Source organism: Plectropomus leopardus, chromosome 5 (genome assembly GCF_026936395.1).
Source record: "Plectropomus leopardus strain MGB_pleo_1.0 chromosome 5, ASM2693639v1, whole genome shotgun sequence".
In the NCBI taxonomy this organism is placed as follows: domain Eukaryota; kingdom Metazoa; phylum Chordata; class Actinopteri; order Perciformes; family Serranidae; genus Plectropomus; species Plectropomus leopardus.
This window is the reverse complement of record NC_142180.1, coordinates 16,499,901-16,519,796: the sequence shown is the minus strand read 5'-3', so window position 1 is coordinate 16,519,796 and position 19,896 is coordinate 16,499,901. Positions and strand designations below refer to the sequence as shown.

At 38.9% G+C, this 19,896-nt stretch overlaps 1 protein-coding gene across 1 annotated transcript; it reads right to left on the bottom strand.

Annotated features, from left to right (window-relative positions):
- Positions 1–2,242: 2,242 nt before the first annotated feature.
- LOC121963277 (prostaglandin E2 receptor EP4 subtype-like) lies at positions 2,243–6,278 on the bottom strand. Its single transcript, XM_042513590.2, has 2 exons — positions 5,214–6,278; positions 2,243–4,189 (listed from the first exon to the last, which is right to left on the bottom strand). Exons 1-2 carry the CDS (start codon positions 6,165–6,167, stop codon positions 3,857–3,859), a joined length of 1,287 nt encoding a protein of 428 aa, XP_042369524.2. The 5' UTR covers positions 6,168–6,278; the 3' UTR covers positions 2,243–3,856.
- Positions 6,279–19,896: the final 13,618 nt, after the last annotated feature.

The window sequence follows — 19,896 nt, the reverse complement described above, 5'->3', positions numbered from 1 at the left end:
ACCTAATATATATTCATCAGGCTCTTGGAAACAAGACTACTTTTTCTTTTGTAGTTGGAGCCACCTGGTGGCCAAAAAAGATTTAATGCAGCATCAATTTCATTCTTTGAAACCTGGATAGACATCCGTTTTCTTGTGCTCTGTCCAGATAACTTCCACAAACATTAAAATCTTTCAAACCTAGGTAAATTGGTTGATTTCTTTCCAAAACATGAAAAAAGGACATGAGCAACTTTCTCAAAAAAACTGCCGCAAATTGCAAGAGATCAGCAAAAGGTGACCTGAAAATTTGCTTTAAATAAGCAAAAATAGGGAAACTGTCCATAATACTATAATAACAATTATTGTAACTTTATATATATACAATTGTCTTACTTTTTTCTTTACATCTTTAATTTTTCAGCTTATTTCCTTGTTTGTTTTTATTTCATTTTTCTTTTTTCCTTTTTTTTCCTTCAGGTAATTTTCTTGTATCTTTTTTTTTTTTTTTGGCGTTATTTCTTGTTAAGGTGCTCATCATCTTTCCATGTTCTTGAAAGAAAGAAAGTTAATTTGCTCTGGTTTCAAGGGGTTAAATAATAAGCGTTTTTTTGAGAGTTTTATGGATTTCATGTACACTCGATCAGTTTTTTTTGTACACAATATTCCTGAAGAAATCACCTTTTTATTCTCTTGTTTTTATAAACAGAGGCTGTCGTGCGTCAGTTCTCTGCCTCTTCATGGCAGACATCTTGACAGGTCAGAGTGGGAGAAGCACAGGTGCATTTAATTACATTAATAATGGCTGCATTCCACTTAGGTGAGGCCCTGGTATTGTGCATGCTGACTCACTGGAGTAGCTTACCAGGACGCTAAATGTAACTGAGCCATCGTTCATGTTATCGTTTCACCTGAGCTTTTCCCACAATGACTAGTCAAAATGTCTGCTGTGGAAAAGTCTCCTGTTCAGAGAAAGAAATCTGCAGGAGTTTCTGTGAGGAACATCATGTAAAGAAAGTCCTGCAGGTAGAGCTCAGTCACCAGCCCTCTCCCGATCATGATGCCTGGATGTTGCCACCCTGCATGGATGAAACTCTGTAAACTGCACTCTTCCCGGTTTATGACAGTGAGTGAACAGGTAAGTTCAGCAGGGACACGGATGAAGTCTGCAGACTGGACACCAGCATAGAGCCTGTTACTAACTGCTTACATGCTGGGTTTAAAAAAAAAAAATTCTGGTGATCTAGAGGCTGCCATGTGCTCCAAAAAAGGTATAAAGTTGAATCTTTTCATTTGTAATTATTGCATTGTAAGGATCGCTGTGGTTAAATTTAAAAGTTCAGCTGTGGGATTTAGGAGCGTCTTTTGGCAGAAATTGTAAATAATATTCATAGATATATTTTCACTAGTTTATAACCACCCCAAAATAAAAATGGTTGCGTTTTTGTTACCTTAAAGTGAGGCGTTTATACCTACATGTGAGGTGGGTCCTCTTCTAAAGATTCTGCCACTTTGTGTCTACAGTGTCCCAGAAAGGACAAACCAAACACTGGCTGTAACGCTTTCATGAATCGTAGTCACTACAGATGACAGCTTCTTAATAAGCCATTGTCTTGTATGAAGCATTGGCTTTGACGCTATAGCTCTGTGTAAGCAGTGGACCCTGGTGCATCACACCACACACTGCCCCCACTGTTCTGTTGTTGTAAGTGCAACACAAATCTCTCAAAACCAAGATGTAGTGCATGAAATGTTCTGCAGTGAAAAAATATCTTACCAATCATTCATTAGAAGGAGACCCTTGCAGGTAGATAAAATTTGGTATCATCTAAATAGTAATACTGTTAAAATTCCCAAGTATTGATTTTATGTTGGGAGGAAATTATGATTGATCATCTGTCCATTAAACTGGACACCATGCATCCATGGATATATTTCAACTATACAATCAATACTATTACAACTGTGTTGCTCTTGTAAATCTTTCTTCTGCAGTGACTTTTTAGTTTCTAATCAATTGATTTTTGTTAATAGGATGCAACTTTTAGTTTTTGTAGCAAAAACAATATTTTGACAAGGAGTTGAAAAAGAGGGAAGAGGCTGAAGAGTCAGGAGCAAGGTTTCTTTTGCATTGATTGCATTGAACACTTTTAGAATAGGTTTTAATAAGATAAGATAAGATAATTGTTTATTAGTCCCACAGTGGGGAGATTTGCAGTGTTACAGAAGCAATGAGGTACATATGTGAACATGCAAGCTTATCGGCATTAAAAGTGTATTTTTATTGTTTAAAGAATAACTGTTTTTTTTTCATGCCCACCCAAGTGGACATGCAAAAAACAACTTTAAAAACCATTTTTTCCCTAAGTTTTTTATAACTGCAGAGGAATTTAAAAAAAGATCAGAAACAAAATCTTGTCTGAGGTAGTTATAATTCATGCATGAAAATAGTCCCATTCATGTTTTTGCGTCGGCCACCACAGTTCTCCTACACACTTGGCACACAGGAGAAGTTTTAGTTGCCTGTGAATCCTACACACTGGAACTTTAAATCATTACTTAAGGTGAAATATATTACTGAGGCCCCGACTGGGGTCCAAGCTGTCACCACAAACTGTGTCGACAGCGACATGAGTTCCATTCAAGATTAAAACTGTCAAACGGTTGTCAGACAATGACACCAAGGCTCAATCCAAGATTTTTGTTACAAACATAAATCAGTAGTAAGTGCTTCGTTGAGCTTAATGTGTCTCTCCTGATACAGAACTTACTGCACAAAGGTTCCCCATGGACATGTCTGCAGCTGAGGGAGAATTGTGGGGGTCTGAACTTCCTGGGACATCACAAAAAAAAAAAACATCTCAGAAAAATAGTTAAGCATTTTACCAGGCGACTCTTCTGATGTCCATGCACTGTTATCTCTGTTAACCATTTGAAACCAGGCTGAAATTCTTTCAAAAACATGGGAAGACGGCAACAAAAACTAAAATTGGCCCACAATTTGTAAAAAAAAATAAAAAAATCAAACAGATAAAAATGTCCTTAAAGAAGGTTAACATAAAATAAATATGTATTTTTGTGACATTTTAAATCTGTAATTGTTAGCCTTATAGTTTTCTTGACATTTTTCTCTATCTCTATATCTAATTTTCACCCCATCTTATTTTCAGATCATTTTCTTTGCATCTTTTATACATTTTTTGCAGTTTACTGGACATTTCTTGCCGAGTTGGTCATTGCGTTCTTCCCTGTGTATTTAAAAGAAATCATACCAATTTTCTCAGGTTTCAGAGGTTTAAATGTTTTGAGCAGCATCTGAATGCAGCACAAAGCTGATGACACTCCAGGTGTTAAAGGGTTAAAGGAAAACTTATAACACTGGACCTTCCAGGAGTCTCAGGTCAAATGAGCACAGTCTCCAGGTGAGGACAGCAAACTGAAGGAGCTGTATACTTTTCCTGTAGCTTAATTCACGTGATGTGGAGGACGGACTGGTGGAGGGAGGAGCTAAGGGGGAGGTGATGTGAGGGTGAGAGGGTGAGGGACTTTATATGGGTGTGATGGTTGGGAGGCAGCCAGATTGGCACACAGTGAAAGTCTTATTGTTGCATTTTGGTAACAACAACTGAGTTGTTTTCTGCTCATCCATCCTGTCTCACTTAAGGAGCTGTTACATACAGAGGCAGAGCACTTTTATTTAATAAATAATCCTGCACGAGTTTTGAGGGTCCTGTGACTGTCCAGCTGCGGGTCCACAGAAACGTCACAGTCTTCATCCCACTGACAGCAGCTCTGGGACAAAGTCCCTGCATCAAGCTGCTTGCAGCCCGAGAGAGCATCAAATATTCATAGATGTCGATCTCACCTTCAGTGTGGTTTAAGTCTGGTGAAGGCCCTCTGCATCGTATGCAGTGAATTTGATGCTGGCAGGCAGCTGAGTTATGATGTTTGCATTGCACATCAGCTGGGTGAACACGTTGCTGTCCCTCATGAGTTCAGGATAAAACGGATTCCTTTGTGTCGTAGGAGATGAACTACTGCGAGTGCTGCTGCCTCGCCTTGATAAGCTGAGTAACCGTTGGAACAGAGATTTCCTGAGGAGGATGTAGATCCAGGGGTCGAGGATGGGGTTAACAGAGGCTATCCGGATGGCAGCCAGATCAGCACTGGGGTCATTTCGCAGCATGACGCTGTTAGCAAACACACGGATCTTAAGGAGAAAAAGAAAACATACAAAAAAGTTAATATGGCTCAGATCTTCATCCTGTAAATAGGAGTATAAAAAATGCTGTAATGTCTACAAATATATACAGGGTCATGGTCTCTTTTTCATAATTTTCCAGGTTTCCCAACACAAATCAAGGTTATCACTATTTATATTCTTATAAAAAGTGAGCAAGAACACTCAATCACTTGTTACCAATGTGTTTGACTGATGTGTTTTTAATTCAGAATACCACCTAAATTAAATTAAGACTCCCAATACATAATTCCCATGACCTAGGAAAGTTCAATAAATATTTGTGAACATGAGCTACTCTGTCTTAAAATTAAGTCTCAAACTTGTCATGACATCAACAACGTTTTTGGATTTTAGAGAGTTTATCTTGTGTGGTTAGAGTTAATAGAATTTATAGTATAAAATGACTTGGTAAACTATAAATACCTCAATCATTACAACAGTGAGAAAATATCAGATGAGTGGTGAACCTGCATTTACTGACTGTACTCGCATTATTGTGTTACTTGTAAAGGTTTTTCTCCCATTTAATGCCAGTTATAATACTATTCCATTTTGTTTATCTGACAGATTTGGTTACTAGTTCCTCTGCAGATAAACATTTGTCTTACAAAAACATGTATGCCAGCTTCAACATTAAAATTTTGTTTACACAATAATGCATAAGTAACAGTAATTAAACAGTCATACTTTTATATTTAAGTGCATTTTATTGTACTTTCACATGTTCTGAATGAATGAGTTTTACTTTTTTTGAGTGTTTTACACTGCTACTTCTGGATACTTTTTCAATCACCAATTCAACATACAGTTAAGACATCCAAGAACATAACAAAGCTACATGTAAACTCTGTGTTTTCCCCTTTTGTTTTCGTTAGAAGGTGAAAAAATAAAGAGAAATTTCAGATTTTGTTGCTCCATACATTTGCATAGACAATATGGATGCATAATCCTTAACTATTTACTGCTAAAGTACAGTTCCACACAGACTCACCACCAACGGAGCCGAACAGGCCAGCACCACCGCGGAGGTCATCACCAGCACCGCAATCATCTGCGTCTCTGCGGCCGAGGACAGAGCCCTCCACCTCTCCCGGACGCTGCCTCTGGTGACGGGCCGCTGCACGATCCTCTGCCGCATCAGCAGCAGCGCTCCGCACACCGCCAGGTTCAGCACGATGGTGCCCAGGATGAGCAACAGGCTGACCGCGCCGTACAGGACGGAGTACGCGGCGGCCACAGAGTTTTGCGTCCCCCATTCGATGAAGCACCAGGTGCCGGACGACTGTAGCTCACTCCTCGCCATGCCCATCATCGGGAGGCAGCAGAAGAAGATGTGACTGATGTAAATGAAGAAAAGGAACTTTTGCGCAAAGCGTCGGTCCACTCCCCATCGCTGGTAGGTGTACGGGCAGCATATAGCCAGGTACCGCTCCGCTGCCATGGCGCATATGATGCTCAGTCCTGTTAACCCGAAAAACAGCAACAAAAATGCGTGAAACTCGCAGACGTGACGATGACCCTTAAGCACGTTTTGGTCCAGGTAGTTGGCTATGGTGAGCGGACTGGCCAGGCAGGTGCCCAGCAGGTCTGTCACCGCCAGACCGCACACCAGCGTGTAGAAGGCTGAAGATTTCCTCTCCTGTCGTGAAACTGAAAGGACGATTATTGCAGTCAAATTCCCAATGGCGCCTCCAGCAAACATAAAAATCGGTAAAGCGATTGCTGTTTCAAGCCTGGTCGCTTTTGAGTGCTGAACCAGCGTCTCGTTAATGGGTACATTTCCGTGCGTAAAGTTTGGGCTCTCCATCGCCAGATACACCCAGAGGCTGGAGTTTGTTGGCGATATTTCCTTTGGTCTGTTGTGGATTTGGGAGTGCATTTCCCTTTTAACCCCCTGTAGCAGAAAATAAGGAGTCAGCAGGGGTATTTTCTTTGGTAGTCTCATCCCCTTTGCTTTCCAGTAATCCAGATACAGTTAGCCAAAGGTCGTTGCGCACAGCTGTGAACTTAGAGGCGGGCTGTTTCTAATATAGTGAAACACCCAGCAGACTGACGGGATGTATGGATGGATGGGGTCTCGCTCTGAGCGATATACAAACAGATTTGTTTTTCTTTCTCCACTGCATGTCTCATGTTTGCGTCATCACAGCCCTGCGTAATAGTTGCGACAGCCCGTCAGGAGGTCAGCTTGACTGGCGGGTGACGAAAGATAGACCGATCATATACTGTACAGAGACAGTAGACTTTTCTCACCCAATTAGACGTGACTCATATTTGGATGCAAAAACTTATAAATGCAACAGTTTGATGTACTCGTATCAGAAAGCTTTGACTCTGGATGTAATAAGAAATTGGCCTAATCGTGTCAAAAGGAACAACATAGCCAAATTATGCTTTCATCGTGCCTAAAAGTTAAAGTTTTGAGCTGTTATCATTTTTCCCTGTCATGTTTAAACATTTCCACCTTTTATACAAGGGATTGTTTACCCAAATTCCAAATTAAAAAAATATCCATTCATACAAATTGTTTGTGCTGTATTTACTAGATTTAAAATATGGTCTCTAAGTTTTTGCTCCAATAAAGTAGTGCTAAATTACAAGGTACAAGGTAGATTTATTTGTCATTTTTCTTAAATGTCGTTAAAGGACAAATTAAATTAAAGTTGACCCTAAATCCTGCTGAGATGAGCTAAGGAGTCTCACAGCCTGGGGAAAGAAGCTGCTCTGTAGTCTGGTGGTTCGGCAGCGGATACTTCTGTATCTTTTTCCAGATGGCAGCAGGGTGAACGGACTCTGGCTGGAGTAGCTGCTGTCTTTCAGCATCTTTTGGGCTCTGTGCAGACACCTCACTTCACTGAGGTCACTGATGCCCTGCAGATGGGAACCAGTGATGTTCTAGGCAGTTTTATTCACCCGCTGTAGCGCCTTACTGTCCTGGGCCGTGCACGAACCATGCCAGTTGGTGATGTTTCCAGTCAGTATGCCCTCTGTTGCTCCTCTGTAGAAGTAAACCAGGATCTTGCTCTGGAATTTAGCCTTCCTACGTTTCCGTAGGAAGCAGAGCCTTTTCTGTGCTTTTTTTACCTGGGTGGTGATGTGTGATGACCAAGATAGGTTCTCAGTGATGGTAATTCCAAGGAACTTATATCTGTTCACCTGCTCCACCTCAGCTCCGTTGATGTAGACAGGGGTGTGTGTCTTTACCTCCTTCTTACTAAAATCAACAATCAGCTCCTTGGTTTTACTGATGTTGAGCAGTAGGTTGTTCTCTGTGCACAACTCTGCAAGATTGTTGATTTCCTCCGAGTATGAACTCTCATCGTTGTTTGTAACACAGCCAATGATGGTGGTGTCGTCTGCATACTTCAAAACAGAGTTCTCCTGATGTGTGGGAGTGCAGTCATGGGTGTACAGTGTGAACAGGAGGGGGCTGAGCACACAGCCCTGGGGGGCTCCAGTGTTGAGCACTAATGTAGAGGAGGTGTGACTGCCAATTCAAACTCTGTGGGGTCTGCATGTGAGGAAGTCCAGTATCCAGTTGCAGAATGGTAGTAGTAGTAGTTTCATTACAGCTTTGCAAAATTACGTTTTAAAAAATCTCTCTCCAGAAAATTTCCTCCTTACAATAGAAAATTGCTAAATCTCACTTGTGAGCACTTTTCATGTCTACCTATGACATAATACCTTTTACAGTGTCTTCTGTGGGTTATTTAAAGTAAAGGAGACACTACGTTTAAACATTATATATGTATATAATATTTAGAGTGTGGGTATGTATGTGTGTGTGTGTGTGTGTGTGTGTGTGTGTGTATGATTTTGTAATTTGGGCCCTCCTCTGGCATCCTTTCAATATGTTGATCTTGTTTTTGTATTCATAATGTGAGTGGGTTTTTTCATCATTTTTATGAGTTATGAGCATTTAAAACATTTTATTAGGGTTTTTTTGTAGATTTTTGTGGGTTTTTTTTACTCAAATTTCACTCCAGTGTAATTTACTCACAGCAGTTTACTTACACGTCTTTACCTCTTGCTGCTGAGTTGTGCTGTTGTGTTTTAAAGCTTGTGACCTGCCATTATTTGCAATGATGCACAAAACTTAATTGAAGCTGCAAACTTCTCCAATAAATCACGATTAGTTTGAAGCTCTGCATAATAATTTAATACAAACCAAGACCTCAGACTCAACAGTCATGCTCTGCTAGCTCCTGCATTGTGTCCACAAATTTACTGTATATTTAAAACAGACCTGAGACAAACTAACCGTTCAGCCATTTTTAAGAACCACATCCATCAAATTGAGCATGTGCTTTGAAAGTGGGATAAGTTAATCAAATCAAGAATAAAATATTTTGAAACCTGTGCCCTTGGCTGATGGAATCACGTCATCTGAGGCAGAGGGATTTCTGTGACCGGAAAAGCCATGCTCATGCTCCCCTGTAGCATTTCCAAATTAATTCTGTCTGTGTGGTGTGGGGGATTGGGAATGTGGTCACAGTGTCAGCACTTACACCCCCTACTGAGATGACAGCAGATGATAAACTTAAAAACTTCCACTAACTATGAGTTAGGTCTGCATCACTCCTTTGATTTTAGGCTCTTTCCAGGAACCTTTTTTGTGCTAATTTCAAAGACTCTTATTTATGTCTTCAACACTTGAAGAAACTATCTGACAAAGAATATTTATAACAAGTGGAAAGGTTCTTATGAGCTGGCCAAAGGTTTGGTGAAAAAGCTGCAGAATGTTTGATTAAACACATAAATATATGGTTGGAAAATTATGTTCCAGCTTTGTCCCAAACAGGGATGACTGTAAATGGTGAAGAACAACAGAGGGTTGATGGACATTGAGAACACACACGAGCCGTCAGTGCACTTAGCCTGCTCTGACTCTCCAGCCATCGCACATTCATTACAGCGTGACTTATGTTTACAGTGAGGAGCAGCATTGAGGGTGTCTGTCTCCCGCCGACCTTAAAAGACAAAACACAACACCTCTCTGAGAGGTAAACCACCGCTGCTCATCCCTGCTGCAGACAAAAGGGAGCTGGCAGACTCTTAAAAAAACAAACCACTTAAGTGATGCCAGGGCTCGGAAACTCCAATGCCGACTGGAATGTCCCTCAGTTCATAGTGAATCATGGGATGTACCAGCCATCCCTGCACAGTTTATAGTTTTCTTTAATGTCAGAAAGGTAATTCATTTATTGCAAATGCACTTAAAATGCATTATCTCCGTCTGTGGTCACTGCAGTAGACTGGGGCTATAAAAGTGTACGCAGAATTTAGTGTCTGACTAACACAGAACATGTCACAAGATACCCATAAAAGGTCATTATAAATATTTTATTTTTGTCTTTAAACTTACCTGTACACTCATCTTAACACATGAATCATCATGTAAAGCCACACAAATGGAAAACATGCTTTTGCCCACTATTTTAGAAAACAAGAACTGCAAAAGTATTGATATCATTTTTATTTGATCAGACTTTTTCTATTGTGAAAATCTTATTACATATTCCCTGTTAAATACTGAGTCATAGTGGTTATTTCAGCAGCTCTAAATACAGATGTTAATGTAGCCAAATATGTAATGAGGTTGGACTGCAGTGTATCACTCGAGATAATCAATATGCCTAATTATTTTCAGTATCGCTCAGTCGTTTGGTGTTCAAAATGTCAGAAGACAGTGACAAATGCCCAGTGGGGGAAAGTCACTAAGTACATTTACTTAACATTTTCAGGTTCAGCGTCGAGGTAGGCTATTTGCATTTTGCTTGAGACGTTTTATACGTCAGGCCAGAGGCATTATGTTTTCTGGTTGTCTGTGTGTACTTCCATGCTTCCAGCCCGTTGTTATGAACACGATATTGTAAGAACACCATGACGGAATTTCTTGAAATTTAGCAAAAACATTTATTTGGACTCAAGGATGAAGTTATTTGATTTTGGAGGTTGAAGGTCAAAGGTCAAAGTCACAGTGGCCTTATAAAAAATGTTTTGCCATAACTCAAGAATTTATGTGCTCAAATTTAACACAGATGTCTGATAGGATATAATGATGAAGTTCTGACATTTTATATCCAAGAAGTCAAAGTTCAGTGATATAATGTTCTGCAAAAACACTTTTCCAGTCATTACTCAGTGTCATAAGTCAGGAACAGAGGGGGAGACATTTGGTCAGATACTGAATTGCGACACAAATCTTTGGTGCCCACATTCGACCTGTGCTGATTGTGTAAATCTTCTGTGTGTGAAACAACCATGTTTTCACAGACATGGATGTAAACTATAAGTGCAACTTGACTGGTGCACAGAGACATACAACAGTATGGTGGTATTTCTAGATATTTCATACTACTTTAATAAAAATGACACAGTGATATAATCATGTAAAGCTGACAAACATTTGCTTTTGATACTTTGACTGTATTTTTCTGCTAATACCTTTTTACTTTTATTTACAGGTCCAGTGTAAGGGATTCAGTGACATCTCCCTGTGAAGTTGCAGAATTGAAACTTCTCTCCATGTGCCAAGCGTGCAAGAGAACTACGATGGCTGGCAAGAAAACACAAATGGGCTTATTTAGAGCCGGTGTTTGATTTGGTCGTTCCAGGCTACTGTAGGGCAATATGGCGGACTCTGTGGAAGAGGACCTGGTCTGTGAGTAGATAAAAATGGCTCATACTAAGATAACACAAACATAACATTCTTATTTTCAGGTGATTATAAACTAATTAAAACATCGTTATGAATATTACATTTGATTTCTGCCACTAGATGTCTCTAAATCATACACACTGGACCTTTAAGATCTATTTCAAATTCTCTTCAAATTACCTTTTTAAAAACAACAACAGTCTAAAACTCAAAACCATCCAAAGGCCATGGTCAGAATTCAGCACTGTATTTGTCACCATATTGCGTGTGTCCTCTGTCCTTCCATTTGAGCATGTCCAGATGAATTAAAAGTGATGAAAAATAAAGAAAAGCAGTAAATCCTCACCTGTGAAAGGTATTGTTTTGGATAAATTACATAAACAACATTTTATACATTTTAAAAATTCATAAATTTAAAATCAAGCCAGTAGAGCTGCAGGAATAAGCTTTAAAACCCGAAAACAACTTGGCATTTTTGCATTCCCAGTTTCCTTGTCTCTACGATGATGGGTTTGTTGAATGTGTTTTTTGTTAGAGGCTTGAAATAAAGTCTGTGGTTAAGATTTTCACCTTTTGTTCTTAGACATATAATACATCAGTAAACACCCCACTTGTGGATTTTTAAGCTTCTAAGTGTCTTTAAAAATGTGGTTTGTAAAAAGTGGATAATGAAACCATGGAGGTTGTTTGGGACATTAAACGTCCAATGAAAAATGCTATAAGCTTTTTGGCAAGGAAACCAGGGCAATGCTAACTTCTGGGCTGACTGATAACGAAACAAACAAACAAAAAAAAAAAAACACCTTGGCAAATAGAGTGTCACTGGCTTTCCATGGAACTTGACTCTTGCTAAGAAAGTCTCAGAGGGCACTCATTTACTTGCCAAAATAAACATAAATCCTGCAGCACAATAATACTTGGAGCCCCTTTTTAAAATGAAGGAAGTCAGTGATTAGTTCTGTAGAATGCCTCCATTTCTTTTGCCAAAACTTGTACAACCCCGCTTTTGAGAAATGTTGCCGCTCTGCCTTTTACCAAGATCCTCCTCCTCTTTGTTTTCTAATCCATCGTATAAAAAAATAGTCTAACTTACAACAGCCCAACATATTTCTTCATTAGTTGCAGAATCAGGTGTTTCCTTGTGTTTGATGAAAGCATTCCTGTACAATAATCTCTGTTTTCACATTTGTTTGAAGGTTATGACCGCAGCACAACTACGATTGTATTCTTGTATAAAGAGAATAAGATAAGAATATGAGCAGCTGCTAAATCCACAAACAGTAAATTTAATGCACCTCAACCTGTTTCTGTGTGTTGCAGGCACACTGCCTCTCACTGAAATAATTCATAGTGTATGTCACATTCCTGCATGTATGGAAAATGTAGTGACGCAGTTTATGGTTAAGATATTCAAGCAATAGCATCCTTGTTTGCTTTTTTGGTAATCCGTCTGCCGCCAGGGAATGGCACTCTGACTTTAAAAACATGCTGCTGATGGGATTTATATGTGAAGAACAGAAAGGTGGTAATCTGTGAATGCAATCGCCATGAGTAAAAAGCTAATGTAAGGCCATGAACAAACTACATTACTGTTGCGTTGCCACCACTACAAGGCTGTAAATCCATGTTCACGTGGCTTGGCTTGATGACGTTCTATTTTCTCCCTTAGCCACTTATTAGCAATCGTCTTTTTAAGACACATAAAACATTCAAAAATCACCAGTGTGGTATTTACTGACATATTGTATGTCGCAGAACAAAATGTGAAAGTCCCCAGCTTTTGTTAACCATGGACCTTATTTAGAAATCTAACCAAAAACCTGTTACTTTTAGACAAGGGAACCAGAGGTGCTAAAAACCTAACTTTAGGCCAGGTTTTTAGACCTGTTACTGGGGTTCTGTATTTGGTTATTAACCAAAGTATCGGACATGATAAAATGTTGCCTGTTGATGCCGTTAGGCACAGAATGAAGGGATTACATCGTTGCATGTGTAAAGGTAAGGGCAATCCACCCAATAGTTGTTTAATCAAGATTATTTTGTATTTGTATAACACTGGAGAGGACCCAGTGTTCTCTTTGCTCTGTTCAAGTTTGCTACTGTAGTGTAAATGTAAACTGTTAATATAGTTAAATAAACATCTCTACTGTGTGTGCGAATTGTTTCCAGGAGTTCAGAGACATTGCATGGCTTAAACTGGCACTTTATAAAAACACTAGCATTGTATCAAAGTTTAAAATTCCAGTATCAGAACAGCCTTAATATAATGTTATTATTGGTGAATTTATTTCGATTTTGTATATGTGTTACTGGAAGTTGTTATGTCACATTTTGAAATTACAGCAGTGTCTTGTAATCCAGTGTGGGATGTGCCAAGCTAATTTACTCCTTAAATCAACCACATCATTTGTGCAGAATAACATTTTTTGCTTTAAAACAGTCAGTAATGTAAAAGTGAAATTAGCTCTTTGTAGAACAGTATCTGTAGCGTGTGTAACAGCTTGAGAACAAAATGCAGTTCATGCGAAAACATTCAAAGACAACATTGAGTATACATAGATGAAAACACCAGCAACATAACTAAAATATTAACTTTTTCCAGATAAAATCTCTAACCAAAAAATTGTGGCAAAACCGGCATGTTGTTTAGTTTGAATATTAAGACTTTTGAGTTTTTCCAGTGAGGTTTTGAATCTTTTTCATCTGCTAAAGAGGTCACAAAGTTTCCACAACACACAGAAGAACATGTAATCCTTCAGTTTAAGTGTTTGACAACATGAAAATCCCCCAAAACTGGGGCTGGAAGGTTTTCACGCAACGGAAGCTGACTTGCTGTCCTCCATCGTATGATGCTGCATGTGGGAAACACTTGACCGCATTAGTCAGAATACACTAATTCAAATAAAAATATGGGGAACTGCATGCGTATTTGTTTGTCATGAAGCCATGGGTGTGTGTATGTGTTTCCACCCTGTAAAACATATGCACTAACTATGAATGCAATCACATAAGATCACATAGGATTCACTTTTAAGTTGTTGATGCTCTAAGTGAATTTTAATGAATAAAATGAGTGTCAACTACCAACATGACAAAAATCATCTAAAAACTAGACTTTCTATCGTCTAAAAAGTCTGGTTGTGTAGAAAACAAGCTAATCTTTATGTCTCTGTAATGTAATGTAAAATTCATGTGTGGGTGATTCCCACTCAGCAGTGTTTAAACATACACCAGAGGACAAAATCTGGTTATTTCAGCTGTGTTTTAGATTTGTGGATTTAGACTGAGAATCTGCTTCACTAAGCAATATTTTAGATCACCATTAGCCTATTCTGATGAGTCATTCATCACAGATCTGACCTGAGTTTGGCAATCAGGCATTGAGGCTTCACCAAGTCAACTAACCCGTAAATACGATCAACATTGCAGGTTACGTCTTGTGAGTTTGTGGATTTAAGCATGGCAGTGTTACAGTTTGCACTTGGTTGGTATTTTATAAGATATTTTTTCAACTCAATATGTTTACATGTCAGTAGTTTGGACTGAAATGCAGAATTTCTCCCCCAGAATTTTATTTCTGGCACTCAGAAACTCTATTTAACCTTCATGATGGAAAATGCAATGTACAGAAAATATTTTCCACTAAGCTTGATCAGAGACTTTATTTTTTAATTCAGGTCAAACTTTTTGTTTCAGTGACCCAGAGCACTAAAGTTAAAGAGGATTAACCTTAATGCTGTCATGGATTGATTACTGAACTGGTCTACAGGGCACAGTGTCAGGGGCCACCTGGCCTTTACCTGCAAAATGTCACTCTAGTTCAGTGGTTCCCAACTGGTAACGGGAAAAAGATTTCTCATTAGTCATTTGTTCAAGGTCCACGCATTATAAATCAAGACATATTCAGTTTTATTTCACACAATTTAAAGAACACATTGGCTGAGAACAGTCAATAAAATATATTGCAAGTATAAACAGGAATGGCAATTCAAAATAAAAGCTATGTGCCAGAAATTTACCCTACTTTAAAATAAAATGCATTTTTACAAACAACACATTTACGTGTCACAAGCTGTCCATTCAGAATGGACCCACGACCCACTTATAGACTGCGACCCACCAGTTGGGAACCACTGCTCTAAGTACGCACTTACCATAGAAGAGAGTCAAAATGACCACAAATAGATGCAAAAAACTGGAAAGAGACACAAAATAACTACAAAAATAGGGAACACAACCACAAAGGGACACAAAAAGACCAAGAAGACAAAATCAACTCAAGGAGATACACATTGACTTCAAAGGGGCACAGCAACCGCAAGGAGACACAAAATGATCACAAAGAAACACAAAACCTCACAAAGATGTGAAGACTACAAAGACACAAATGACAAAAAAAGGCAAAACCAACACAAAGTCTGTGTTTCTTGCCCCTGTGTAAAAGGTGGTGGGGTGTAATGCGAATCTGTGCCTTGGTTCCAGTTGTCTCGCAACCCACCTATGCCTATTGTACATCAAGCTAAGTGGCTTTAATGAGTCATGGAGGAAATCCGCTCCAAAAACCGTCAGCCTGACGTGATGACACACACGAATACGGTCACATCACAGGGTGGAGCATCCTTCAAGCTCAGCCTGTGTGTGACATGTCTTTAGATTTCTTCTGTTGGGAAATGTGGCTGTAATTTTGATCTCACAGTTGTTGTTCTTCTTAAAAAGGAAACTTGAACGGCCCTTAGGCCTGTGGTGATAGCAATCTACATGACCCTTTCCTGTCTTTGGTAGTTTTTCAACAGGGATCGAATGTGGTATTTCATGTCCTCAGGTTACTAAACTCTCTGCCAACTGACCTAAATAGTTTGGGGTTGCTTATTATTTAGAATCCTTCTCATTTAGAGGAGATTTTGAGGAGAGCACTGTGTAATCTGACATGAAACTCTTCCTGTTTTCGGAGGTTTTCAACATATTAGCCTCGCTTCCTGAGAAAAACGCAGAGAAGCTTCTTTGTAACCTAAATATCATGTCACAAGTCATCTAAGTCATAAATATTTATCTGAGAAAGTGCGTCGCTAGAAGTTTGATCCCTGTGAAAAGCCTGATAGTTAGAGAGAGACAAGAACATGACTTTCTCTGTATCCTCTTACACTGTTTTCAGCCCTCTGGATAACATTTCTAACTAAGTCAAAGGAAAAAGTGGAAGAAGTATTCAGATCAATCACTTAAAGGAATACTTTTTTGTTTGTAAATACAGTTATTTTCCAAGAGTTGGAGAACAACACCTCCAACATCTACGCCTAAATATAAATATGGTTAGCTTTGCTCAGGACTGGATGAAACTGCTAACAGCTAATAAAACATATGCCTACCAGCACCTTTAAAGCTCTTTAAATTTTATTTGTGTAATTAAGAATGAGATCAAATGTGCAGCGTACACTGAAATTTTACTTGGTGATACAGCACAGTGAAACCAGAAAGCTAAAAAGCTTAAGTCAAAAATTTCAAAAAGCTAAATACAAGAATTATGTACAGTTGAGAAAAACTACTACATTAAGCTAAACTGTTTGGCACTGTATCCAAGCCAAGAATATAAAGATTTTCACATATTGCCCATATTGTGAAAACAACAATTTTCCCATTTTACCAGGCGTTGTGTGGTAGAGTATTTATTGCCACAAAACATATTCCAGTAAAAGCCCACTGGCTGGTTTCAGGGACCCCGTGCAAAATATAATGATGCTGACATACTGTATGTGGTATGCCAGCCTGTTATCATCCCCACTTTATCAAATAATGAGGCTTTGTCACGCCCCTCTGTATGTATATAGTTGCCAAAAGCACCCTTTAGCAAGTTTATGAGACACACAGAGCTTTCAACTAACTTAAGTGTAAATCCAAAACTGATATAACATAAAAAACAAAAAAGACCTCATAGGGGGTGGGTTGGAGGATAGGTGGATTGGTCAAACAAAACAAAACTTTCACCCAGGAGACCACAGTTAGTCTCTTTTGTGAAATCAAAAGTTAAAAACGTTTTAATGTGACATTACGTACTTTACAAAATCGACGAGCATTGATGTCACTCACGTGACGCATTGCCGTTAATTGTTATGTAACAAACTTACATACTTATTTTAACCCAAAACTTGATCTTTTTTCTTAACCTACAAAGTAGTTTTGTTGCCTGAACCTACCCTCAATTGATTAACAACATTGACCACATCACAGCTGTGCATCACACAGAGACACTAAAGGGTGCCTTGTGCGTGGCAATGAGACGCGACAAAGTGTTGGTGTTTGACAACCTGGCAATGAGAACACGTTGGGTATGCTCTGCATCAAGTGGGTACACAAAAGCATCAAATACATGCACAATGCACCAAGAGTCATAGAGTTAAAAAGGGACCCATAAATCAACTTTGCCCTGGAGCCTCCTGGCAGATTAATCTGGCCCTGATTTTAGCAAGTAATTGAGGTAGCAGCAAGATAAATGTAGTAGGCGAAAAAGTAAATATTTCATTCTGAAATGCAGTAAAGTGAAAGTGTAAAGTCTAACAAAATGTAGCTCGTAATTCCACACTCAAGTTGATTTATTTGGACCTCAATCTTTTACTCTGTTAAAACTTCATGGGCCATGAAGTTACATAAATGAATTAAGTACTAAACTTAATTCAGTGGACTCAGAGGTCAAAGTTTAAATGAGGATGGAGACTTTTTTATGAAGACAAACTCCAGTCATGATGTACCTAAGGCTGATTAAAAGGACATGAACTGTGGTGTATTTTGTTTTTGCATCGGATGAATAAAGGGTCTCATTAATAATGAGAGACTAAACAGTCAGTTGTGCTTTTAAGGAGCACTCCATGGATTTTATAAATAACTTTAAGTTTACTCAGCACAAGGAGTACTACTTAACCTTTTAAAACAGCCATGTAACTTCTTTTGTGACTCTGAAGGGAGATCTGTCAAGTCTGAGAAAATAACCTTGATGATGTCATAGTGATGTCACCAGGATTAACTGGGCTTTGGTCTACATTTTTTAACAGAAAACCTGTATGACAAACTAGAGTTTGATAGAAGGTGAGCAGGGGGAGTTTAATGGAAGACGTCAATAAGTTTCAATTCGGGAAATGTAGTATCCACAGTTTTTATCCACACTAGGGAGTACATCTCCTCCTCAGGACAAACTGTAATGTTTATCCCCTGACTTTTAATCTAGAGCCATCATGTGGTCAAATATTTCATTTATCCGAACAAAATACCAAAGCTAATGACATTTCCTTGAGCCCTCGTTATTCATGCTAACATGCAAAAATGAGATGGCGGTCGTGGTAAAATTATAACTTCTAAAAAACCAGTTCCCAACCTTTTTCCTTGAGGGACCCCTTTTCTATCTCTGAGTGAACTGACAACTGCTGAAGTAACATATTTAGGGTTATTTTATATAACATTCACAGCATAACAATTACAGTACAGAACAACTGATATATTTTACAATAAACCAAAATAGGGACACAAAAATGCAGGGGGGTTGTATTAAATTATTGAATTTTAAAGTTTTTATGTTTAATAATAATCCAAACCTTAGAAATAACATTTTCATATATTCTTTTCTGTCTTTGCAGAAATGGATAAATGTTGAGACACAGGTCTCCTATATGTATATTTTTAAACATTTTTACAACTCCAAAGATTGGACTTATGACCCCCTGTAAAGCTTTAGTGACCCATAGTGGGGGTTGGGACCCCCAGGTTAGGAACCAGTCAGTACTCCACACTTTTCATATTCCCCTCTGTTGTCATTTTCAATCCAACCACCAGATGCCCTCAGACTTTTCCTCATTTTCTCATCACCTGACTGCCTCACCCATATACACACCTGCATGTTTTACCTTATCATCAACAGCCACAGACTCACAGGTCCACTGATACTCTGTCAAAGCTGCCATGTGCAATATGCCTTTCCTTTCTATCCCCTCTTTTTTGTTTTCTGTAGATTTGTTATCTGAGATCTCATCAGCATGATCATTTTTGGACTTGTTTCCTCCCCCTCTGGATTTGTTTGTGCCTTTCGACTTAATTCCCAAGTTCTGGCCTTCATTACTCTGAAAGCTAATGCACCTCCAGTTTTTCCAACAAATCCGTTAGCCTCTGTCATTCTGCCTCTATTTTCTGTTTGGGTTCTTCTGTTGTTGGCTGCATTCTCCTTACAGGGCCACTAGCTTGGCCGTAGACTCTTGATTCAGTCTGTCCCTCATTTATATGGAAATGAAAATGTTAAATGATATACATGATTAATTAAATGTGTATGTGTGTGTGAAACATTTACATGATGCAGAAAATGCACAAACTGGTACAAAAAAGTCCCAGAATGCAGGAAATTAAGTATTTGATTGTCAATATTTTCTGATGGAGTACCCCAAATCCCCAATTTTATATGTGAGCTCCTCCAGTCCGCACCTTAAAGTATCCTTGGGCAAGATGCTGTACCCCAAATTGCTCCTGATGGTTATTCCTTCAGCTTGTGAGTATATAAGAATGATTTACTGAGTAGCTGGTGGCACCTTGTACGGTAGCCTTGGCCACCAATGCGTGAATGGGTGAATGTAACATGTAGTGTAAAAGTGCTCTAACTGATCATAAGACTAGAAAGGTGCTATACAAGTGCAGATCCATTTACTATCCATGAGTCCCTCCCAATGGTGAAATGAAACCCACATGGGATGTTACATAACATCTTCAAGTGCAATTATTCTCAGAGCAAGATGTTCTTTTTCTCTCCATCAGGTTCTTGAACTGTTACCCATCAAGTGCTACCTAAATATTTAACAGTTCTAAACAGCCCTTTATTAGCATTTACTGTTTCTGGTCCCTCTCAGCCATCGTTTCTGCAGAGGTTTTAAGCTAGCTCAATATTTTATTTTAGCAGCACGACTCATTTAGCTCAACTGTTATTTTAAGAAAATACCACCCAAGCCTGTCTTTGAGGGAAACACATAACCTCACCACTCGTCCCCCC